Source organism: Rhea americana, unplaced genomic scaffold (assembly GCF_003343005.1).
Source record: "Rhea americana isolate MKP2758 unplaced genomic scaffold, rheAme1 scaffold_2, whole genome shotgun sequence".
Classification (NCBI taxonomy): domain Eukaryota; kingdom Metazoa; phylum Chordata; class Aves; order Rheiformes; family Rheidae; genus Rhea; species Rhea americana.
Genome location: NW_028186149.1, coordinates 14,789,021 through 14,815,155, shown reverse-complemented (window position 1 = coordinate 14,815,155; position 26,135 = coordinate 14,789,021). Strand labels below are relative to the sequence as shown.

At 36.2% G+C, this 26,135-nt stretch overlaps 1 protein-coding gene across 5 annotated transcripts in view; it reads left to right on the top strand.

Annotated features, from left to right (window-relative positions):
* The window catches only part of EVI5 (ecotropic viral integration site 5), an 85,593-nt gene that overhangs the window by 21,101 nt on the left and 38,357 nt on the right, over positions 1-26,135 (top strand). For 4 of the 5 annotated variants that reach the window (XM_085303565.1, XM_085303566.1, XM_085303564.1 and 1 more), the window contains exons 4-18: positions 714-938; positions 1,998-2,072; positions 2,665-2,790; positions 3,620-3,763; positions 4,712-4,801; positions 4,913-5,010; positions 6,439-6,499; positions 8,485-8,538; positions 10,835-10,867; positions 11,419-11,565; positions 17,523-17,657; positions 19,720-19,860; positions 20,426-20,584; positions 22,314-22,460; positions 25,439-25,534. In XM_085303565.1, the coding sequence (XP_085159691.1) occupies positions 714-938; positions 1,998-2,072; positions 2,665-2,790; positions 3,620-3,763; positions 4,712-4,801; positions 4,913-5,010; positions 6,439-6,499; positions 8,485-8,538; positions 10,835-10,867; positions 11,419-11,565; positions 17,523-17,657; positions 19,720-19,860; positions 20,426-20,584; positions 22,314-22,460; positions 25,439-25,534 (1,731 nt within the window). The remainder of the gene's footprint in view (positions 1-713; positions 939-1,997; positions 2,073-2,664; positions 2,791-3,619; positions 3,764-4,711; positions 4,802-4,912; positions 5,011-6,438; positions 6,500-8,484; positions 8,539-10,834; positions 10,868-11,418; positions 11,566-17,522; positions 17,658-19,719; positions 19,861-20,425; positions 20,585-22,313; positions 22,461-25,438; positions 25,535-26,135) is intronic. The other variant, XM_085303567.1, reaches the window with a different exon arrangement.

Genomic DNA, 26,135 nt, shown 5'->3' with positions numbered 1-26,135 from the left:
AGCAGATGACAAACTGGTACATACCCAGCTATCAGGGCCTCTGGAATCTGGTGCTTAGATCTATTTGGGAAGACTTAGACTGTGTAATAGCTATCTGATTTCCCCCCTCCTTCTCCCCCCCACCCCCCCCCCAGGGAATTTAGTGTAAGTGAAGTTAACTCAGGAGGTATGAATTTAATGTTTTCTTGGTAGTGTCTGAAATTTTTAAGTACRTTAGAACTTGAAAACACAGACACACCAGAAAAATTAGACAAAATTTGTCAGGTTTGTCAAGTGACTTGTACAATTGTCTKGCTGCCTGTCTTGAATTATTTTCAGCGAGTGATTTCTTACATTTTAATCATAGACTACAAATAAAATTAAGGATGTTGTCTTTAATAGTTTGAGATTTTTTTTTTTTTAGCTTGAATATTCAGTTTAAGCAGCGTACTGTAAGAGATTACTTTCACTTGCTGTTTTCTCCGCCAGAAAGGACCTTGGCTTCTTACTTTTGTTAGCTACCAATGATTTATCAGGCTAAGTTGGAGTTAATACATTGTGAGCTGTGTAATTGGTTTTGTGTAATTGGTAATGAGAAATTCTTTCCTAAGTTGTGAGGAACTTCTTGTTGAAATGTTTCATTTGAAAGCTGTTCTATAGACTTGTGTGTTCATGCTTCTAGGAAACACTGATTTTTTTTTTTTTTTTTTTTTGCCTTTTCCCTTGTGTTTTAGGAACTTGTTCGAAAAGGGATACCTCATCATTTCAGAGCAATTGTTTGGCAACTCTTATGCAGTGCTCAAAGCATGCCAATTAAGGATCAGTATTCAGAGCTGTTGAAAATGACTTCTCCTTGTGAGAAACTAATAAGAAGGGACATTGCTAGAACATACCCTGAACATGATTTTTTTAAAGAAAAAGACAGCCTTGGACAGGAGGTTTTATTTAACGTAATGAAGGTAAGTCAGTATCTTGTGGTCCATGAAAACATGTTAGCAAGAATGTTAGCAGCAGAGTTTTGGAAATATTTGCCTTTGTATATCTTGAACTTGTATCAATTTCAAATGTTCAAGGTGTTTTTGAACTTGTTYGACTTGACACTGAAATGGTCTACCAAATCATCATATTCCCATTTCAAAGATGGCTTTCAAATACTGTATTCCAATAACTAATATTAAATGTTTTAAACCTCTTATAAAATGAAATCATTAACAAGTTTGTATTAAAACAGAATCACATGTTAACTGCTAACAGTATAGTAGAATACAGTGTGCTATAAAGAGAAGTAAACATTAGAATTTATTAAGACAATGTTGTAAATCAAAACTGGCATTGAGTTTTCAAGCATTTCTGAACCTGCCTGTGGTAGCATAAAATGGCATGTACAAGCTAATGTGCAGTTGTTACAAAGCCCACATGCAAAACCAGAATACCACCATGAAATTGACTTTTTTTTTCCCCTTATATTGCCTCTATTGTACTGAAGTTTAAATTTAGAAAGATGGACTTTCTCCATATCACATAGTGATTTGGAATCCTGCCAACTTTTCTGTTGAAACTAACTTCCATAGCTCTTAAATGAAGCAGCTGCCTGCCTTCAGCTGYGCATAAAACCTGGAACTGCTCTGAGAAGGACTGTAGCGTTGCCGAGGCTCTGTCTCCTGCTGTTAGAGTTGAGGCTGGAGAGAGAAGTAGGTAACCTTGTTGTGCAGTTTAAAAAGACATCACAGACAACTGGCATAGACTTGGCAAATTCCTCTAGTATGTTTTTCAGGCATACTTAAGTTCTTACTCTGTAGACTATCAGAGTAAGATTTATATCCCTTTGTAGCAGCAGGTAACAACTAGAATATCTTACTAAACAGATTTCTGAATAGGACTTCTATTTTTTCTTTTTGAGAAGAAAGAGCAAGCTATAAGTAATGAAAACTGAGCTGTTAATCAGAGCAGAAGCTCTGATCCTGTTCTGTTACTCATGATGTTTTAATTTTTCAAAGTCTTAAAACTTTATTTCCTAGGCTTACTCTTTAGTGGATCGTGAGGTTGGATACTGTCAAGGAAGTGCTTTTATAGTGGGATTACTGCTTATGCAGGTAAACATGATATTATAGAAAAAATGCAAACTTTTAAATCGCTGTTTGAATGCATAACAGTATGGAGTTTTTTGTGATGGGAATTTTCATAATAGCTTTTTAATCACTTGTTACAATGGAGTTGTCAAGGGCAATCAGTCTGTGAATCAAAGTAGCTTTATTCTCAGTGCTTCTGTCTTTGCCAGGAAGATACAACTTTTCTGAGTGGGAGAATATATTTATTTCTCAGAACTACCATAGAACTGCAGGCTTGAGGGTTATTTGGGGGGRGATTTTTTAGCTCTTAGTGAACTTCTCTTTTCAGATTTGACATTCATCTTCATAGTTCAAATGAAACTTCACGATTTGATAATCTTAAGGCTACCTTTATTTTACTGCCTTTGTTCTAAGTGAAGGTAGGTTACACTGTCAGAAATTTTGCAGAACCCTATTGTGGTTTAGAAATTACTTTGTGGGTTTTGGTATATACGGAAGTTTTACTATAGTAACTAGTTATAAATGCCTTAAACAAAACCCACAAAACCTCTCACTTTGATACAACTTTACATTTGTCCACCATTTTCACTATGCTTTTTTTCTGTTTTTAATATAGATGCCAGAAGAAGAGGCATTTTGTGTGTTTGTTAAATTAATGCAAGATTACAGACTGCGAGAACTGTTTAAACCAAGCATGGCTGAACTGGGCCTTTGTATGTACCAGTTTGAATGCATGATACAGGTACATATGAAATCTATTTAATTTTCTCATAGTAATTCCCATTGCTCCTTGTTATTGGAGAGCAGGCCTGTCTGTTGGCTGACAGGCTGTTCTCCAACAGTAGCTAGTTTCAGGACCTGAAGTGAATGCCATATGGCTGTATGATCTATGTTTTAGCCTTTGTCAGACAGTGACTGGCTTTAAACACAAACATGAGGATTTGTTTTGTCACATTTTAAGCATATGAATGTCTATTTTTTTTGAGTCCAAGACTCTAGAAGTACTTAATTTATGTGCCCCTTCTCCCCATTTTTTTTAATGTAATTTAGAAGGTGCCCTCATGCCCAGAGTTCAGCTGCTCTCAGATTTGGGTTACAGAAAACTTGCTGCCAGGTCAGAATGGCAGAAACAAAGGGGTTTGGGTTTTGTTGTCTCCCTCTTTCCTTCCTCTAGGAAGTGACCAGTTCACTGTGCGTGTTGGGGGGGGGGGGGCGGGTTGCATAATACGCGCACTGCTAAGACGTAGGGCCCTAGAGCTCTCCAGCTCTGACTCTGTAGCCATTCCTGATACGACTTAGGGAACTGCAAGCCTTTGGTTTGCTAGTAAGATCAACAAGTGTTTTTAGTAACTTGTGCTGTGTAGGGTAGAAATGCTGTATTCTCCACTGAACTTCTGTGGCATGGTTGTTTGTAATGATCAGAATGTCTTCTAATGCAGTGTTATGAAGCTGYTGATTGATTCATCTCTACCAAATACTGGTATTTTCTTTTTTTTCTAGCTTTGTCAAAACCACACACAATAAAACTACCAGCAGAAGCTTAACATGTTTTTTTCTAATCTTCTTTCCAGGAGCAGCTTCCAGAGCTTTATGTGCACTTTCAATCTCAGAGTTTCCACACTTCTATGTATGCGTCATCATGGTTTTTAACTATATTTCTTACGACTTTTCCACTACCAATTGCAACAAGAATATTTGATATCTTTATGTCTGAGGTAACTACTCAATAATAATATGTTCTATTTCAAGAGTAGCTTTTAAAGCAATTGTTTAGGTGGTGGTATAAATTCCATTCAGATGAGGAAATCTCAAATATTCTTGCTTTTTAGTTATTACGCTTATTGAAGTATTTTGAGAAGGAAAGATATCTGTGCCTACCAAGGAAGAGCAAATACATCTGTGAATGTATATTCTTTTATATGTAAATTTGCACTCTAAGTGCAACTGAAGAGTTATCAAATCTACTACATGTTTTGGATGCAACACCAATTGCATTTCATACAGTTAGAACATCAGTTTCTTAATAATAGAGTGAGTGGGTGGAATGAGGGTGGAAAGCTCTGCTGCTTCCAAGCTGAAGTTAAAGCTCTGCGAGGATATGCAGAATAGGAAGAAGCAATGCTGCAAATTCTGCAGAGCTATTGTCCAGATGACAAGCAGTAGCCAAATACATGTATTCAGTGCCATTATCAAAATGTCACGTAAGGCATGCTCAGAATTAGAGCCTCAAATGTCTGTAGTTGGTAGCAAACCAAAGCCTGTTCTTCCTCTACGATAATCTTTTAGAAGACGTTAAGTCAAAGGTGCCTCTTCTCAGCTTACGCTTAAATGCTCAAGGTAGTATACATGAGTAAAGCATTTCCTTGTATTGATTTAAGTAGTTTAACTGTGGCATGCCATGTCTGAAATTAAAATTCTTTTTTGAAAAGTATATTTTTTTTCTTTGAGAGCGGATACAAACAAATGAAACTTTGGATAAAAGCTGATGTAGAGAACACCTGTAGCTGAGTGTTTTTACCTCAGCATTTTTTTTTCAGTAGGATTTTTTTGCTTGTTTAGGAAACTGGGTGAGTTCTCAAACAGTAGTAAATATTAGATTTGTTATTGTTCTATACCGTTGACAATGCCATAAATAATTGTTGAATATTTTAATGTTTTTTCAGGGTTTAGAGATAGTATTTCGAGTAGGTTTAGCAGTTCTTCAGATGAACCAACCAGAGTTACTGCAACTTGACATGGAAGGAATGTTACAGGTAAATTAAGGTTACAGTAATCATAATAGATGTCTGAAATGCATGTGAAGCACATAAGTGTATGTTTCTTTGCATCTATTAAATGTAATTTTGTGCTCTGATTGCTTTTAGCATTTTCAAAAGGTCATTCCACATCAGTTTGACAGTGGTCCAGACAAATTAATCCAAGCATCTTACCAAGTCAAATACAATGCAAAAAAGATGAAAAAGTAGGTATAACATTTTGAGAAAATAGTTCATACTGTTGCCAAGAGTTATTTTTTGTTTGTGTATCTTAAACTAGTTATTCAGTATTTTAGTTTGACTCTTTCTTGCTTAATTTTTTGGGGTTTTTATACTATAAACAGTTAAAATTGAAGTTTTATCAGCCAGAAAATTCTTCTAAATTGGTATTTGCTTTTTCTGAAATATAATGAAACTGTCTTATGTATTAAAATAACCCTAAAAATGCTTTTGATGAAAGCTGCAACTTTTGTAAACAGGAGTTCCCTTCCAACCTTACCCATTCTGTGATTTAATAGAGCTAGCAGGCTTTTGTGAAGGTGAATTAGGCAAGGGAGATTAAATTTCTCTGTGGTTTTAAGAATTATGATTCTGAAGTCTTACCTTTCAGGAATTGCAGAACTATTAACACAGTATTAGAAAGTATATGTGATCTAGATAAGGTCAGTTTAAAATCTAAATTGATGAAATTTTGTAATGCCATTGAGAATTGTGACAAAATAGATTACATGTACTCATGYTTTTTTCTGCCTTTCATAGATAGGCATATTTTGCTAAGCCAAGTTGCATACCTTGCCTTTTTCCAGAGTTAGGTTTGGCATTTCCTCCAATCTTAAGTTGGGCCCTTGGCTATAGTACACAGTATATTCAATGTTCTTTTGCTACAGGTTGTACTTGGCCCTTGCAAATTGAATTTATCTGTCCTTCTATTGGCAGCCTGTGACCAATGCTGTACACTGAGCGGTCGGTTTTCTCTAAAACCCAAAATAAAAACAGTAACAGTTTTCAGGGAAAATGCTTTCTCCGATAGCCAGTACAAATGTATGTAGCTTAAAATCATACCATTCAGAGTCTAAACACTTGGTCACTGTCTGCAGAGGCATTGTATACCTCAGCTTGCTTTTCTTGTGTGGTTGCTACCCTTTCCGTAAGAGACAACTTTGTTGTTTGCTATAGAGGGGCAAAAATTGTGTGAATGAGTTTTAAGATTCTTGTTTTGAATCTCTTTGTATTCTCCTATTGTCCAAACTCTGTCGTCTTTTGGCTTAATGTAGTGAGTTGGTTATTTTATAATTATGTTGATTTTGGAGCTACTTTGCAATAACAACTCATCTGAGGTATGTTACCAAGACTACACAAGCGGACACCTGCACTGCGGAGTGCTGGTTCAGAGTCTGTTCATATCTACAGGAGTCTTTATTCTGATGTTTAAATTAGTTTTAATGTCTAGTCAAAATATTTACAGGAGGAGTACACTGGCAACTCTCAACTGGTTGGCTAAACACAGGAAATATCAATAATGTGCACCTCTTAGCAGAAGAAAACTAAGAGAAACTGTTGCATGTTAGGCATTGCACCAACAAGTAAATTATCTTGAATTTTTCTAATCAGCACTTACTCTTTCTAATTTTTAGGTTAGAAAAAGAATACACTACAATAAAAACAAAAGAAATGGAAGAACAAGTTGAAATTAAAGTAAGGCTTAGACTCAACATTTATTTCTGGAGCAATTTAATTCTTGCTGTGGGTTACTTGTTTGACCTATATCTGCAGTGGAATATGTTGTAATTGAGGTCCCAAAATCTCCCTTAAGCATTTGTATTTAGACTGACTGTTCAAAAAGAACATGTACAGTGGAATGATTGAGGATTCTAGTGGGCACAATTAATGGAAGATCACTGGTAGAGACTTGCTGCACTTACAAAATGTTGGTTATTTTCTGCTGACTAAACTTTGATTACAGCCTTTTTCAGAGGTTCCCAATGTGCTGTTTCAGGTGTAGGCCTCCCAGATGGGAGGCTTTGGAAAGCATATTAAAGGAGAGCTTAATACCATGAAGTCTTGGGAATGGTTTATCATTGTGGGGTTTTTTTTGAGGTTTTGATTTTTTTTCATTTGTTGGTTGAAGGTTAAGTGTTTTCTGTTTAGTTGTTCTGTTTCTTTTGGAGCTTCTGCAATTGATACATAATGTGATTGACCTGTGAGTTAAGTTCTGTTTAGAAAAGTTTTTTTTTTTTCCCTTTTACTAACTGACCTTCCTATCTCTACTAATTATTGTGTCTTTTTGATTTCAAGGCACAAATAGGCTTTTGCCCACCCTCTGTTTACTTATTTTTTTCAGCATGATGTTTAAGCTGAATTTGCTTCCTTGTATTGTGTGTGTTAGTTCCATCAGCGAAGGCAGGGGGAGAAGTGAGGTAGGAATTACTGTGCGAAGGTTAGTAGAGGGAATCTGAATTGCACCCTTCCTTCTTCCTTTCCCGTACTAGTCATTTTACCTTCCAATATCATGTTCTAAGGTATTGATTCTTCAGAAAAATTCGGTGATGTACCTCTGGGAGCACAAAGGTGTTCCAAGCCTTTTCTAAAAGTTTATCCCTATGGCAGCAAGGCAGTCGGTGGCAGTATTGAACCTTTGTCAGGGCCTGCTCTGATGGCTTTTTCAGATTAGATTTGCAGGTCTTAAAGGCTAGCTCTTTGTAAAATGGGAGGGAATGATACCCTTAGGATAACTTTCAATCTGAGAAATTTAATTGATGATTGAAATTCTTCCTTCTCAACCACCTCTTTCCTACCCTACCTTATCCCCCCCCCCCAAAAAAAAAAAAAAAAAGAGCAAACAAAAATCCTCAAACCATAGCAACCTGAAGTAGAATATTTACTGTTTGTTTCTAGGCCGCCCTTTGGGAAAGGGAGACTTGAGGTCTAAACCTAAGTGTGTAAGATTCAGCTAACTGTTGCAATTTTTATAAAGAAACCAATTTCTGACTGACTCTCTAGGTGTTAAAAAAAAAACTCCTGTAGTTTATGGAGATAAAAAATGAGCATGTTGAGTCTGCCTCTCACGCTGGAAGAATAAAGCATTGCCAAACTAATATCCGTATGTCTATTCTTACGGATGGAGATCTTCTCTACTTGAATACTGACTGCTAAAATTTATAGAAAATGCATTAATAAAATATGCTTTTCCATTCAATTCTCAGGTTTTGGGTAGGTGAATTAAATAATTCTCAGTATAACTTCTTACAGATGAAATAAAATATGATTATATAACAACAAAATTTTGGGAAGGAAACCTTGTATCAGTCTTCTATTAGCACCTCCTAGTGCAGTGAGAGGAAATGCACTTTCATGTCCCTTCACCTTGAGGACTGCCTCCAGTTCTGTTTATGAAGAGGAGGCTGCCAAACCTAGTGATGTTATGTGGTTAAGCTCTGTGGTTCACTTGTGCACACATTGCTTTCAATGAACACACAGACATAATGTCTTATCTTTGCTATACCAAGCTGTTTAAAACTCCTCTTTTGAGTTKTTGCATCATAAAAACTTGCTGTAACTTGTTTTCTATTTATACTTATTTTTTTGTAAGTGTCATAATGATCTTAAAGGCTGTGTACTTGGCTTTTAGCAGACTTTAAATTCTTAACTCGAGAAACAATTCTGAATAATTTCTCTTGCAGAGGTTACGAACTGAAAACAGACTCTTGAAACAGCGCATTGAAACATTAGAAAAAGTAAGTATGTTGGTGACTAGATTTAATTTATACTATTTTATTACAGAATTGCCATCAGTTTAAGTATGTGAAATGGGAATCTTGTAACTATAGCTCATTAGTTTTTTTTTCTGCTAATCTGCAGTATTTACTAACATTGCTTTGCCAAATAGCATGGTAATAACAAATATTTATAAGTAGTGCCCTTAATTGCTAGGTTAAGTCGGTTATGCGTGGATCTTACTGAATGTATGAAGCTGAACATTTTCACATATGCCAACTTTTATTATACATTTTGTTCCTTAAGAATTAGAAAAGTCTCTTCAAAATACAAAGGGCTACATGAAATAGTGGGGTTCTTGGGTGGAAAAGAGGTTACTATGAGAGAATCTTCTTGCTTCTGGAAATGTGAAGTTACTAGATAGTTTTATGTAAGAGCAAACTGAAGGACCTAGCAGTGGCCAGAGAAGCAGTGATGGAAGCAGGTTATTTCATTGCTAATTAATTCAACAGTAGAGGGCTGTYGTAACATTCATAGTCAATATAGAAAGCCTGCTGCCTTTACTTCACCTTGCAGTTTTGTATTTTGCTAGAAATTGAGATGTGAGGGAGGGAAGGGAAAGCTAAGTTATTTTTTTTCAAAAGGTTAGTCTGGCATAAAGTTTTGTTAGGTTCCTTGTAATTGGATATCACCTTCAATGTGTGCATCTAACTGTTGTGTTGTTGCYAACATGCTGGCATTGCTCTCTGGCCCCTTCTGTATTTGGATCCTGCGCTGCTTTGGCAGGTTGCACTGGGGCAAGTCTGGTCTGGAATGAAGAAAGTTCTTATCTGTCTTATTTGGCCATGTTAAYTGTCTTTCTCCAAAAGAAATTAAACATTTTGAATTGCAACCAGTTGTTCATATATCATGGGGAGGAAAAGGACAGAGATTCAATTTCCAGTAACATGACTGAAAGGTGTCACATTTCAGATAATAAATCTGTTACAGTTTCTTGGAGAAACTGTCGAACTATGTCAAATTCTGTGAACAAATAGTTTTATAAACATCCTCATGTTTCAAATATTAAAGTGTTAGTAAAATTAATTGTAAAGAACAGGCTGTTTTTTAGAAGCTGGAGACTGTAGTGAATCATTTCAGTAATTTTATGGCAAGTATATAATAGTAAATATTCATGACTTAACTTGCAGAGGAGTGGGGTTTTGTTTTTCTGTTGCTGTTTAAATATCAGGGTGTCAGTGGAAAAACTGTCAGACACTACAAATTCTTAAATTTAGAATGCATTTTCACAGTATCCCTGTCTGACTAGTTGGAATTAGAACAGTTCAAAATCAGATAAATGTTATCTGTTGACAAGAATTTCTGGATATTGTTGCAGCATCTGAAGAACAGATCATAAAGTGTGAACAAAAGCATTCAGTTCTTCTATTAAATTGTGTTTTTCTGAGTAACTCCTCATCCTAACATATATAACTGTGACTTCCTTAGTGTGCCTTGATGAACTTCTTGCCTTAGCTTCTCCCTATAATAGTTCATACCAACAAATTTGAACTTTAATTTTAATAGCAATTCCAAGGACAAAGATGACTTAACTGTCTGCCGAGAGATGTGTTCTCTGTTGTAGAGTCTGCAGAAATCTATTGCTTTTAAGGGTAATAGGGTGGAAGTGAAATTTTCTGCACAGGACATTTAAGGAACTTGAAGGAAACTGCAAGGAAAGAGACTATATAAACTGTTGATTGAGTTACTGTTAGAATTTAGTGAAGCAAAATATTAACCCTCAAAGCTGAAGTTTTCTACTTTTCATGGCTGTCAGTTTGCACCATCTAACTTTCTTGCTTTATCTTTTTCAAAGCTTTAGTCCTGCATGAATACCTCTGCGCTTAGTGAAGTTTCTAATGTGCTCAAATTATGCCTGCCTTTCATGTTGTGGATGGACCACAGAACACCTCTTGCATCCAACTACTAGATCATATCAGATACTGTGTACTAACTTCTGCTATTAAGGACAGGCTGTTCAGATAAAAATATCTCATCCTCTGTAGGTGGACTTCAAATGTTATGAAGYCCGGCTTTGAGAACTTCTTGTATCAATTGGTAAAATGTGTTAAATTGTTTAGAAAAACTCCGCTTCCTGAGACTTTCAGAAAGAGCTGCTTTAATTTGCCTGRAGAGTTATTAGTTTAGAAAGAGGTTGTACTGAAAGTGGGTAGAATTTGGGCATTTTTTTTCTTACTCTTGAATTTTTTTTTTGGTTGCTTTTATCACTCCTATGTTTTTCTTTTTCTTATTCCTGTCTGAATTTTTCCTTTATAGGAAAGTGCTTCCTTGGCAGATAGATTGATACAGGTATAGTCCTTTAGTCCTTTACCATATGACTCTGTTCCTACTCAGAAAAATAGAAAATTTGCTTTAATGCATGCATATTTGCATGTGTTTAAAAAATATATCCCTACCGTGTTGATTTGGAGATAAATGCAGAGCTAACTTCTTACTACAATTTGTTTAATTTTATATATTAAAAACATATGAACCCAATACCTGCATGTTATATTTTTTTCTAACCTGATGTAAACTTTTAGTACAAATTCCTGTTACAAATGTTCTAGTGTTGTATTAACAGTGAAATTGAATATTGCAGACTTAAATCTGTGCATGTACAAATGAGTAATAYTGCATGAATGAAATCTTGAATGCAGGTGCACAACTGAGCTTGCTAGAAAGATGCCAAACTGTAATAAAATACTAAAGCAGCTATTTAGTACTGCATTGTCCTGAAATCTTTATTTGTGCTCTGTGCTGTTTGCAAAAGCAATCTGATAAAATAAGTAGCTAAACGTCACGAAGGCAGTCTGTCTTGGATCTGTCCTCAATTACTTTAAAAAGAATTATGTCCTAAGGGACAAGTGACAAGGGCCCAGGAGGCTGAGGAAAACTACCTCATAAAACGGGAGCTGGCCACCATCAAACAGCAGAGTGATGAGGCCATTACTAAACTGGAGCAAGCTGAGAATACCATCAGGGAGCTCCAGCAGCAGCAGCAATGGGTAAGGAGCCTGGCAGCACCTCATCTCATGGTTTTCAATCACTTATGTCTATTTTTSCTCCTCATGACACAGTCCTTATGCTGTCCTTATAAATGCTGATTTGTTGTGATTTGCATTATTAAAATTACGTAAATTTGACTAAATGCTATTTTCGTCAGTTTTATACTGGTAAAAGATTGGATTCATAATCTTGGATAAACTTATTTAAAAATGAAAAAACCACCATTCAGTACCTCTCACTAAAAATCTAGCCATTCCTAATTGTGTCACTTTGCTCAGTTTGAGAATTGGTTCATAATGCYCTTAATTAGTGTTTCATGTAAGTCATTCCCTTCTGTGTAACTTCTGCATACCTACTTTTTTCTAGCATGCTTAAATTCAGTTCTTGCAAAACAAATAGAAGAGGGTTGACACTTGGTTTGGAGTTGCAGACTTTAATAAAAGGCTTGGGTTTTGATTTTGTTTCAGATAGAGCAGAAAAATAGCTGTCTTTCAGCAGCCATATATATTAATGTGCCTTTTTAAGGTGTTTTAATTTATGAAATGTGCAAGACTTCAGAGGATTATTCTAAGACCRGAGTTGCTTCCTCTAAGCTGTTTGTGAAGTCCTAGATGACCTCTCCTGAGAGAGAGATGCAATTTATGCAGTCTTCATTTGCTGAATAAACTATGCCCTAGCACTGCTGCTGTGTATATGCTTGTATCCCTTTAAACAAGTGGTATTCAGGTACTACTTGGAAGCTCTGGACACCTCTAGTTTGTGATTAAAATGTTAACTTTTTAGAAGTCAGCTCAGTGCAGCTGCTTACTAAGGACAATAAGTTTGGTTCACACTTTCTCCACCAAAGCTCTGGCAATACTTGCCTATCTTCTTGGAAGATGGAGAAGAGATTTTTAGACTGAAAAAATGATTTAACTGGAATGGAATATTACAGAAAGTGTATTATGTTTAATGCGTTTCAGCATGCAAATGCGTATTCTAGAATAGTCACAAGGATCTTTATTGTAATTAAGTGATCTGTGGCTCTATAACATCTAATATTGCTTTTCATTTTATTATTTTATTTGAAGAAATTATGGTCGAGAAAGTTGGGATGTTCTAATGATGCTTTCCAAACTCATCGATATGTTACAATCTTTGAAGTGAAATAAAATAAGAAATGTTTATAGACTGGGTAGCCATTTGTTTTACTATCTGATTGCCACAGAATACCTGGTTTTGYGCAGTATTTGAGGAGGCATTTTAGTGACACCATGTTACTTATGTGTATTCAATTGCAAGTCACAAAACAGGACTAAAATTCCATGTTAAAATAAGCTTGTGAATTCATGATTAAACTTACTGAACTATGTTTACCTGTTAATTGCTAGCTTTCAAAGTCTTATTGCCCATCACTTTGAGCCATGCAGCTTGGCTAGGCGTGGAAGCTGATCCTGAGCAAACCTGCGCATAGCGCTGCCTGGATTGGAGCTGTGAGGACAGGAGCAGGGGCCGATACTGCAGGAGTGGAGAGAAGGCAAAATGTACGGGTAGGATAGGCAGCTAAGCGCCGCACTTCTGAACGTGCGTGCTTGCAGCCTTGTTCTCCTCTGTGTGCATGTGGCTATGGCTGCAGGAGATGGTCTGGCTTGGAGCTAAGGTTGTAAACTTGTACAGTTGTAGAGGGATCCTGCCTCAAAACTGCCTAATTTTGGCAGTGTAAAGAATTACTGTGTTACTGGAGATGATCTGAATTAGCCTAATGTGATGAAAGGTGTTGAGATGGTTTGTATTAATAGTTCCCTAGCTGCTTCTGCATTGGTGAGGTTTGTATTTGAACAGSTTTTTAACTTTTTCCAAGCATGGGAATAGAAGCAACAAATGTGAACACAGTGAATGCATTTAGGGCACCACCTAGTGGAAATCTATGAATTTCTTTCAAATTTTGGAATTTTATTTTGTTATGTAAATTACGCTAGTAAATCTTTTTGCTGTTTTTTAATGGCAGTTGCTTTGTTCTTGGTAATACTTATCTTCAGTATTATCTTATGAATACTTCCTTTGTTGCTTTTTCTCCAGTGATTTCAGTTTATTGTGATCATTAGAGATGATTGTACAGTGGTTTTATCCTAATAAATGGTTGTGTGTTTTAACTGTGGTTATTTAAAGGTACAGTGCCTATCACATATGCTTCATAGTCTACATACATCTATTCCAGTCTTGAGTCCTCTGTCTCAGCATGATATGAACTGTAAAGTTTGGGTATGAATTAGAACCTCTGAATTATCAAAAAAAAAAAAAAAAAAAAATCAAAGGGTACTTGCAGCTGCCTCTCAGTTCTTCCAACACCACCATAATTTTTAGGGAAAAAAAAATCCTCCTTATCTTAATTCATGAGGTAAAGAGAAACATGAGTTGACTTGCCTTTTTTTGGTAGCAAAAGTATTCTTTGTAATATCTCAAAGTTAACTTGTATGCTTGGGGGGAAAAAAAGAAAAAAAAAAAAACAAAAATATATGTTTGCATTTAAATACTATCCAGGGTTTATGCTCACTGTTCTGTGAGATTTGATCCCACAGGGTGAAGTGGGATGTGCCTCTGGGTTGGAGGAGTGGGGGGTTCTCCCTGGCAGCGCTTCTGAGAGGCTGAACACAGGTGGCTACGGGAATATCCCTTTGACAGAAGGCAATGCCAGAAAATCAAATCACAYGTAACCTTACTTTTTCCTGTGTTGAAATATTCATAGGAAGTTTTGACTTGAACCAGAATGACTTTGTTGTAGGTTCCCTGGGTCTGGTTGGGGAAGTATAATATTTTACTACTTTTAAAAAAGAAAAAGTCTGCTGTACTTTTTTTAGATGACCTGATGATAATGCACATACAAAATGTTATTAAATCAAATGTATTCTACATATTTCTAAATACATTTAAGTTTATTTGGGATTGAGGGAGATAAGTTGAAAATGAGGCCTGAGACTGGAATTTCACATTTAATTTTACTTTGGATACTAACTTTCACATCCTAATAGAAAACAACTAGGTCAGTGCAAGCTTTTTACAAACAATATAACCTGTGAAGTTCTGTTATGTTGCAAACCAGGGAGGGAAAAGTAATTGTAAAGCTAGCAGCTTCTGAAGTGTTCAGGGAGCTCACAGGTAGCAGCTGTGCCAGCTTTAGCTACCCAAATGTTGGTCTGAAAGGGAATGGTAACGATTTTGTTTTACCTAGTGTATCTTTTAAATAAATTTGCCAAAGGCTTCTGGATGCAGTTGGTAACTAAAAGACTTAAGAGGAAGGTGGTTTCTTCCCCATAGTGTTGGTAAACTAAGAGCTGCCTGGAGGAAGCTGTGCTGACTGCAGCAGGGCCCGGCCGGCAGCGAGGGACGGCGTCCGAGGCTGGGCAGCCAGCCTGGTCTGACGTACCTCGAGAGTCATGCTCTGAGGGGGCTTCTCTTCTGCTGTGTTTTTGTTTTGATTTGATTTTTGTGTGTGTAGGTTTTATTTTTTTTTAAACCAAAAAAGTTATTTCTGTTGGATTCGTAAGTGCAAACTGGGATTTTTGCCAGTTAAGTACAGCTCTAGAGCACAAATCTTGATCTTTGAGTGATATGACTTGTGACCATGTACTTAGTTATCTTCATGGCAATACTATAATGTACAGCTTTTTTTCAGGAATGGATGCCAGAGTGACTGATACAAAGGTGCATAATAACTAATCTAGGAAGTATGTGCTTGTAATGGAGCATTGCAATGTTGTGGAAGACTTCACTTTATTTTATGATGTGTTTTTTTTTTTAATTGTTATAAGTTGCTACCAAAAACCAGAAAATATAAATACTTTATTTAGGAAAGTGCTACAGCTGGTTATTAAAAGCATAAATAAAGTTAGCTGGGCAGCTGCTGAATGATCCATTAGTTGCCCTTCAGTATAGGTACTAGAAAGGCTCTTTGATCTGTATAATTACATGTAGCAATCTAGAGTTAGGGAAATATCAGGAGCGGTGGAATCTCAGTCTCAGACTTTAACATCTAGGGGGTGTTGGGAAGAATAACACATCCAGTTGTGTGAACCCAAGCAAGGATTTGTTTCTTTCAGAAGCAGGTGGCTGTAGAACTACATTTTTAGTACTGTATAATATAGAGGCATCTGTTCAACACATGCTAAATCAAAGTAGTACTTCCATGGTTAAAGCACTTAATTGGAATCCATATTTCCAATTACCAGTTGCTTTTTTCTTTGCCATAAATCCTAGAGCTTAAGGCAAACATGTAAAAACAGATTTTTACTAAACATGTCAGTCCAAAAAGTGAATTTTTGAACTTTTTGGCTAAATTTACTAATTTTGGTAACTTCATATAACATAAGAACCATCCTTGACCTGTTCAGGCTTTTTGAAGAAGCAAAACTCCTAGCTTTGAACTCTGCAAGTTTGCATTTAAGTTTGTTTTAATTTTGGTTRTGCTGCTTTGGCAGGCTGTCAAGACTGTTTTAAGTTTGTGATTGAATACATAAATACTCATAATATATTCCTTAGGCAGGTTACATTTAATGACAATTAAAAATTGCATGACTTGTGCCTATAACTGGCTAAGTATCTTACCTTCTTACCCTCCCAAATACTCATTACTTCACAAACATCAGTTAGGTTTTTGTAGTCCCAAACTGGCTGTAGTACACTTGCACATTGTTGTAAAACTAGGATATATTTAAGTAACTCTTCAGATTGCAGTTTCCTCAGTTTCCTAGAAAGTATGGGAGGATTTTGTACCCAACAAAAGCATGCTATGTGTTCTTCTTTCATACCCTATCTGAACTGGAATCTGGAACAAGAGTCCATCTGATTTGCTGTATGCACCATAGATAAACATGTATAAACAGCCAGGGAAGATCAMAGCTGTTTCCTGTTCCCTGCCTCTGCATGTTGTTTCATGTGCTGATTATGCTCCATATCATGCGAAGCATTTGAACCAATGCATCAGCGTAGTCCACTCTTCTCTCTTTATGTTCAGATTGGGGCTACCTCYACCACTTGCTGAGGCAAAGTCATAGTGGGATTTGAAGATAATAGAAATAGTTTGGTATGAGGGAAAGTTGATAGTGAGCAGGACCATCAGTGACCGATATTACAATTATTTTTGTACATTAACAGCCTTCCCTGTGTGTTCAGCTATTGAGTTAAGTAGGAGGGACATTTAAATGTATAGCCTCACTAAAGAAACTAAAGGCTTTATGCAAAARGTGTGTTTGCCTTTTAAGGCTTTGTGTGTATTCCCTCCTTTATAGTTTCACAGTGAGCTGTATCCTGCATTTTTAAAGAAATATAACTTAAAGTAACAACTTCAGCTGAGTTAACATGTTGAAATTATACTGTGTCATGAAGAAAAGTTCAACTGGAATGCAAGTGCTTTTAAAGAAAGTGTAGTTACATGTTGTRTATCTTTTGTCCTGTTTGTCTTCAGTTTGTGCACTATGGTCAGGGAAGAAGGGGAAAAAACAAAGTGACAATAAATTAGAGCATATGAGATCTACCATAAAGCCAAGATTGTGGGATGTTTATGCCGAATCAAAGTTTAACTATGATTAGGATCAAGGGAAATACTTGCATTATGCAAATAACTAGTCTTTCCCAAACCTCTATGTTTCTGCGTATCATAGAATAACTACAGATACTTTAAACTTTTCAGTCCATAAAAATGAGGAAATGTAAGGTATTTCTCATCATTAATAGTAGGGGTCTCAGTTTGGTCCTGCACATTTGGAATTATGCATTAGGATTCTGTGCCTTAGGATTCCTGGTTTTAGCAGTCTGGATGGGCATGTGAGTAGACCTGTATAAGGTAAACTCTTTTGTTGATTTTAAGTTAATAATCCTAATCTTAAGCATTTGAATTTAATTTTCTCTCCAAATCTGGCACATAAACCCCTTTTCAAATAGTTGGTGCTTCATACTAAATATATTTCTGCAAACTTTGTAGCATAACTGCAGTTCACGATACAGTGAAGACTTTGTGCTACAGCTGGAAAAAGAGTTGGTCCAAGCCAGGCTGAGTGAAGCTGAGTCCCACTGTGCCCTGAAGGAGATGCAAGATAAAGTTCTAGAGATGGAAAAGGTAAATCAGACCCAGGATCCTTAGTGTAAAATAGCACTGAAGATAGAATTCAGGTCTCTGTAATTCTCTGYTTAACTCTGCTCTAGAATCTTCTGTCATGTTTTCCTAACTGCAAAATGCTTTTCAAAGCTGAAACTAATGCAGTCAAACCAAGCAATGTTTGCTCTGGGAGATGTGTGTGAAGAACAGGTCACTTGCAGGCTTTAGGAACAGGGGGCAATTTCAGTGTTCCCATTCCCAGGTCTTGTAGTTCTGTTTCTCTCCAAATTCTTCACATTATGGGCAGGGAAAAAAAATACCTCAACTGTTCAGTATCAAAATCTCTAACTTGGATGCCAGCCAGAGCCATGTCTGACACCTTACTAATGCCAGAGCTCTGGCTGTACTGAAACCAGCTGTCAAACATTTACCTTCCTTTGAAGAAAAGTTTGACTGTAAAATAAAAGAAAAATACTAAATGACCTAACACAAGTCATATTCTTCCAATCATATTATATTGGCTTGGGAAACTGCTTCTTCCTGCAAACTTTAAAGAGCTATACTCAAGGACTGACCAGAAATTACTAGTTATTTTAAATAAGTAAAAAACTTGACTCTAGTGAGTTAATAAAATTATCTGAAAGACCTGATAGGAATCTAACAGGCCAGTAGGGTGATAGCTCTTACTGTGCTGAACATCAGTAAGAATTCTACATCTGAAGTGTTGCGCAAAATTCAATGAGAGAATGCTTTTTTTTATTTAACCTTCTTTAATGTGTAGGTAGCGTTTACCAAAAATTTAAATATGAAGAATATCTGTAGAAGGTGGGGGGAAGGGAACTTAATGGGCAAACCTAGATGGGAAGTAGTATTCAGTCAAGCATAACTGAATCCAGGCACACGGGAAATGACTTGAAGTAACCTCCAAACTCCTGTAAATACAGCTCTCTGCTGCTGTTATACTGGTGTGCCATGTAACCTGAGAAAACTTTAACCCAGGAGTTGCATGAATGTGCTGACACTGATTTGTCAAGAACAAACCTATCACATCTTACTCTTGCCAAAACTTGCAGCTCATAATTGGAAACATTTCAGAGATGCTAATAAATAATTAGCATTATGAGAATCAGAGATGATCGTGTACTTCATTCTCTGCTTTTAAAAAAATCTGTCACAATATTATATACCCCCCAAATACTTGATCATTACTACTGAAAAAATGCAGTAAAGTGATGAAACACAGTTCAACTTTGAGTATTTGACCATTTAAACAATTCATAGAGCTCAGTGTAGGGAAATTGTAGTTTAGATAGGCTATTATGTCCTTTTTCTCCCCATCCGTTTCTTTGCAATGCTTTCATTATACTTCCATTATTTTACTTTCTCCAGGTAACTCCTGCCGTTAACACGTTTCTTATTTTCCTACTTTCTGTTTAGCTTTTTCGTCTTGCTACTTTTTCTCATGTGTTTTTGTATATACATCCATGCACTTACATCCATAGGGCCTTCTCTTGGCTGTTGTTACAAATCTCAATGGACACTTCCTTTTTTTTTTTTTTTTTTTTGACATATCTTTCTGCTATTGCAAAGGCAGATTACTTGCTTTCCAAAATCTAAATTTCCACTTACTCTTTCTTGGTAAGTCTAAATAACAGAACTATAAGAGTTTAATTCATTTTTTGCTTTACTTTTATTAACTACTCTAAAGTCTTTCAGATTTCTCTCCATATTTTTGGTATGATACCACTTCCCATATTTTTGATGACACGATACCAAAAACAGTGTAAATGATGCAATTCTGCAGACTAGCTATGCTAGAATTATCAAAGGAAATCTGGAAGTCAGAATATCTAGTCTTAAGGATTTTTTTGTTTTATTTTTGTAGTTGACAGTTGAAAGATACATATTCACACTTATTCTATACAAGAATTTAATATTTTGAGGGATTTGGTTTTAGAGGGGTGTGTCAGTAAAATTTCAGTTAGTAACAAGAGTTATCATTCCGTGTATATGTTTTTGGAGCAGTTTTCACTAAACACAATTTTACTCAAAAACATGTTTAAGAAGATCTTACCTGTTTCAGAGGAACAGCTCTCTACCTGATGAAGAAAATGTTGCTAGATTACAAGAAGAACTGATTGCAGTAAAATTAAGGGAAGCAGAAGCTCTGATGGGTCTCAAAGAACTAAGGCAGCAAGTCAAAGATTTGGAGGAACACTGGCAGGTATGGGTAGTAATATTTTTTTTAAAATGAATTCAATGAATGATAATAAAGCAAAGTACAATAATACAAAAATTTTTAAGATGTAGATGTCAAATAGGCTTGATCCCCAAATAGCAGTTTCTATCAGGAGAGAAAGTCTTTAAGTTGTCACAAGAAACTTCACTTCAAAGGTATGTTAGAAATTGGTCCCAAGTTGTTACAGGTGGCAGAAAGATTTGTGTTACCAACTAACCATTTTGGTAGAAAGGAAGTACCTGACTAGGAAATGAAAGTAGGCTCTGACTTCAGTGACTTTGGCTAAAGATAGACAAAGTTGTTCATCAGGGTGTACTTGCAATTGACCAGCTTTCTGCAGTTGGACTCTCCTGTCTTCAACTTCTTGTTTCTCAGTTCTTAACATGGTAAATTTGCATRGATTTCCAGTTGTTATGGTGAACAGTAACTCTATAGCCATGTAACCTGTACAACTGTGAGATGCCAAAGAGATCTTTGAAGCAAAGTGTTATCTTCAGTGACTGAACACTAGGAAAGATTAGGTTTATCAAGTGATGACATGTTGTTTTAGCGTCATCTAGCTCGCACAACTGGAAGATGGAAAGATCCTCCCAGAAAAAATGCAGTGAATGAACTACAGGATGAACTCATGACAGTTCGATTGAGAGAAGCAGAAACTCAGGCAGAACTAAGAGAGATCAAACAAAGAATGATGGAGATGGAAACACAGGTAGGATGTTGAACACTAACATGTGTGAACTGAGCTGAATACTGGCAAATTGGATATCAAATGATAGATACCAGATGGTCTTTACCGTCTCTGTCCATGACTACAGTTTCTAAATGTGTATTTTATGCTGTTGGAGGGAATCTAGTGCATGCAGTCCAATTTACTTTGTCTTCAGCTACTTGCAGGACTAAGCTTCCTGAACTTCCTGAATTTCTCATTTATACTAATCAGTTAATCCTTATGTGTGAATCTGAATTGACCTGTAACTGGTACTGCCACAAAAGTAGGCTTAAGGCGTATTAAATTTTCCAAGCTTTTGCCTAACTGATTCTGATATAGTAATTCTAATTCTCTAAATGGCTGTGTGTGTTCTTCTGGTGAAATTACCTATTCTAGAATATCTACTGAAGGACATGAGTCTGGTTACTAACCTGGGGTTTTGCTGCGAGACAGTTTTGTGGTGTCAGTTTTTAGCAGAAGCTTTACCTTTCATCTGTTGGAAAACATGAATTTAGTATTGCCAAGACTTTTACAGAAAAGGCAAAAATAACTTGTCTTTCAGGATCTTTTTTCTGTAACTAGAGAATAATTTGTTAAATAAACAAATCCAAAATGGTGGTGTGTTAAAGTGGGCAATTTTATATGACATTACAGAAGTCTCAGCTGAATCTGTCAATAAGCACAGCGTGCGGCTGATTAAGAAGGATTTGTAACAGGCTTTTGAGAAATCTTTCCTTGAAATATATGCTAAATATAACTGATACTTGAAGGGAGACCTGTGCATCCAAAAGGTGCAAAGAACTCAAATGAAAAACTGTGCTTCACTCAACAAATTTCTTCAATCCCAGAAACCAGCAGTGCATCCATATGTACTCCCTTGAAGAGAGATAGGTTACCTACAAGGCACACAGTTGATTATTTCTGACAAAGGCACCAATGTCATCTATGCTAACTAAATAAAAAGTTTCATCTTGTCTTAATTTTTTTTAATTTTCATCGAAGTGTTAATACTTTTTYGCTAGTGTAAGTCTTTCCCCCTCAGTTAACCAGCGTCTTTGTTTCAGTCAGTAGGGGGCACAGTTATCCTGCTCTGTGAATTAGGTGAACTCAAATCACAGGACCTTTAGCTAGTTCATTTCAGTGTGTTATGCACTGAGTCCTTCCATATGCTTGTACTGTTTAACTATCCTTTGAACAAAACATGGTTACATACTGGTTTATCCGTAGTTTCATACAAAACCCATGCATCTTGTACTAACTCACTGATCTTAACTATGGTTGCATATTTCTGTGAGGAGTTCATGGGACAGATGTGCATATAGCATTTCTGGCTAGCTGGTGCTTCTTGGATGTTTCAGCTTGTTGCTGTAATTGGGATGCAAGTTCACAAAGGCTTTGACTTTACTGAAGTAAAAGGTTAGAGGAGGCAGATGTACAGTAGCCCGAGAGCTAATGTTCTCACAGGGCATTCTGTTATTTAAGCACACTCTGAATGTGATGGTTGTAAAACAAATGTGATGCAAATTCTCCTGGTTACATTTAGAAACTGAAAATTCTGAATGATTTTTTCATTGAAAACCTTTTAACAAATGATCTGTTAATCCTGTTTAAAAGAAATGCTCTTGGAGATCCAAATATGTATGTATAGGCACCTTTCTTGTCAGATCTTAGGTGGCAAATCTATATCTAAGATCTTCTTTTAACATTTTTTTTTTCTTGTAAACATCAGAATCAGATCAACAGTAACCACTTACGGAGGGCAGAACAAGAGGTTACCAGCCTACAGGGGAAAGTACAGTATCTTTCTGCACAGAACAAAGGACTTCTTGCTCAGTTGAGTGAAGCAAAACGAAGGCAAGCAGAGATTGAATGCAAGGTAAACAGCATCACAAATAGACTATTTGTGTACTAACATAGATATGTTTTGTGTTGTACACTACTGTTGAATAGAACTGAGTCTTTAGTGGGAAGTAAAAATCACAAAAACAAAACTTGCTTTTACTGATTTGACAATGTCATCTTGATTTTACCATCTCATAAAAAACATTTGAGGTTTTGACAGAACTGTTTCTTTGTGGTCCCACAAAGATAAACTTTTACTTTGAAGTGTGGTTCTACTTAGAAAAGTGTCTGTGTGCATAGTATGTACAAGAGGCACCCTCTTATTCAACAGATTCTCATTAGCGTGTACTTCAGCTGACTTTAAGGATGGAAAAGATTCATTGCTTCAACCCTGACTGTTACTGCAGAATTCCTCTAGGTTCAAAAAAGGAAATAAAATTAGCATTTGAATGGATAGGCATATGGAAGAGAGTATTAGAGTATTCATTGCCTAACAGTAACTAGTCTTTAAGGGATCAAATCCAAAAAGCTGGGCAAAGTAGCCTCTATAAATGTGCGAACGAGAGCCTAGTATGATGTTTGAATCTCAGGTTTATTAGTTGATGTTGTAACTAAATCTGTAACTAGTCTCTAATACAATTTCTCTTTATAAATTGTGCAAATGTAATATGATATTATAATAAAGTAGTAGTCCTACATGCTTGCTTATTTTAAACTTGATGAAAAATTTCCTGAAATTTGTAGACACGTTTGTTATTTTAAAATAGACAAATCACTGCAGATCACTACAGCTAAGCCATTTTTGTTAGACATGGAAAACTTTGAAACAGAACATATTTACTTATATCTATTTTTCACAACATGTATGAATAGTATTTTATAAAGTCGACTAAAGAGCTGAACAGTCAGTARCTTCTGAATAATATCATTATTGTGTTAAAACAGTACCATAATGTGAGATAAATTATCAAACTATCACTTACAAAACTAGCTATAAATTGTCAACTTCAAATAACAGTATAACAGCATTGACTTTCAAGTTGTTCATGATCCTACGTTAGTCTTTTCTGCTAATTTAATCAAACATTTTTATGGGTGCTGCTTATGTTTCTGTGCTCATTTGTTCAGAGCACAGTTATGTGAGTGTTCTTCTATTTTTCCCCTATATACATGCATTTTACTTGAGATTCCTACACTAAAGAGTACATTGTCTGTAATTCTATCAAAGGGTTCTGATGGCAGTATAAACCAAGGGTGTAGCTTGAGTGGTTTATCACTGTTACTAAAGCCTAGAGATGAAATTACATCCATATTGATATGCATAGTTCTGTTACAATATCCTACTTTTTACAGATTTTCTTAAATTTCTTTTCTCCAAATGCATAAATCTGACCAATTGAGTTGCACTGTAAACTCTGACCTTGTGTTCATTACTCAGCCATATTGTATAGTTTTTATTTGGCAATTTTTTTTGCTGTTTTCTAGGGGTACCTGARTCTAAAGTGCAGGGAAGACAACTTTTACTGCTTATCAAACTCCATCACAAGCTTTTAAGAAACAGCCAACTGAATCTTAACTATAAGAATTCGGTTCCATTATTTTGTTTACCATAACCACTTCTCAAGTTTCTTAATGACTTAAGTGTCATTATTTAATGCTGAGATGATGCTTATTGATTTCATTTTTTAAAAAATATGCCTGCTCTTGGTATATGCCTTAATGACGTATGAGTGTTTTTCATTTAATCTGAAACTTTATTTGCCTTTTTGATACTTAAGATCCTAATCAATCTTTAAGAGATTGAGAGAGTGTAGTCAATATTACTTTGAAGTTGTTATCTGTGACTGCAAACAGAATAATATATCTTTAACCCAGAGCCTGAATTAATATATAAGCCTATTCTCACTGGGATATTTTTGCATGGAGAGTTATGTTGTAAAATGGCTTCTGCATTGCTTCTATAGCAAGCACTTCATTTCAAACTGGTTTTTGAAACACAGCACTAATTTTTCAAGCAATAGTTATATAGAGAAGTATTAAAAATGCAGAACAAAAGATTTATACTTTTTCCCTAGCCTTGCCTTTCCTTCTATATCAGCTTCCACGGTAATTATTGAGGACGTGCATGCTCTGTTTCAGTGGAAGCATCAGCACCATCCAGTGCAACACTGACACTACCAGTGCTGTTTAGAGTTGCACAGTTGGTGTGCTCTGTGAGCAAGTGTGTCTGAGCCTAGGCTGCCTCTTCCAGAGGAACGTGCACTTCAGCTGAAAGTAAAGTAATGCTGACTCAGCATCTGTGATGCTTCTCTCAGCGGCAGTGCCGAGCTGGTGACAATGTAATGTCAGTCATTCTGGAGCCTTGAGGAATTGCCTCGCAGAACAGAAACAAAGACATGTCCTTCTGTGTTTTGTCCAAACCTAAATGCATGTCACTGAACTTTCACTGGAACTCCGGTTGCAGGTTATGGGCATTAGAATTTTATTGCAAAATATCTTGCATGCCTTTGTTGTAGGCTGTCACTGAGGTACCTGGATGTCAATGAAGTTCTTGTTTTTTTTTTTGGGGGGGGGGGGAGGTTGGAAGAGAATGGTAATGAAGTAAGTCATCTTGTGAAGCCTTTATTGCTGTTTTTTATAAACAAACTCTAAAGCTGAAGAATGAACAGGTCTTTTTATCATGTTRACACTCTAAAGTGTTTATAGTATAATATTTCTGGAATGCAAGATGACTGTTGCATGGGCCTGGTTACATCGTGTGTTTTCAAAATTACATCAATGTTTATTAGATGAATATAGCTTAGAATTGTTATTAGATAATTATATGAACCGAACGATTAAAATTAAATTTGGGGTTTTTCTTAGAGTATGACATATCAACAGGTATGATTCTTCAGCAGTGTTTTTTAAGGTATGTTGTTTGCCTACCCAGTTTTGGGTGAAAGCAGTGTCCAGTCTGTACTCAGCTGAAAGGGACAATACTGGTTGGTTTTAATCTATCACTTCTTTCAGAGCAAAGAAGAAGTAATGGCAGCAAGGCTCCGTGAGGCAGACCGCATTGCAGCTGTGGCTGAGCTCCAGCAGCATATTGCAGAATTAGAAATCCAGGTAACAAGTGATAGCATTAAATGTACACCTTGATATTGATGACTTTTATGCTTTGTGGGTTTTTTCCTTCCTCTGCTTCCTTTTCTTTTCAACCTACTCTGAACAAAGCACTGCTTTGCAAAGTGGGATAATGCTGTCTTGCTGAATGTGCCCCTTTTATAAACAAAGGCCTTAAATCTTCCTCATGAGCATATTTCTGAGCAGGTAATTGTTGCTTTGGTACAAGTGCCACACAACAGGTAACATTCTCTTAAATTGACTTTCATGTTTGTGTTTTCTTGTGAAATCTTGCCAGTTAATGTATCATATTGAAAACGTCCTCTATCCAAAAAGCCACATTTTGGTTCTAGCAACCATCCTTGCCTGTGTTTGCTTTCCTGCTCAACCGGTATTGGAGGATTTGTTGTAAACTCTTACTACTTGTATCTAAATCCTGAAAACAGAAATGCTATTTAGTGCAGCCATGTCATTGTAGTATCTGAAGATGCATCCTTTGGCCCCTGTGCTGTTTCTTATATTTTCAGTTCCTTTTGGAGCTTCCATTCTACTGTGAGCTCACTGCTCCCTTGCTCTGAKAATCATGAATGACTTCTTTTCTCTA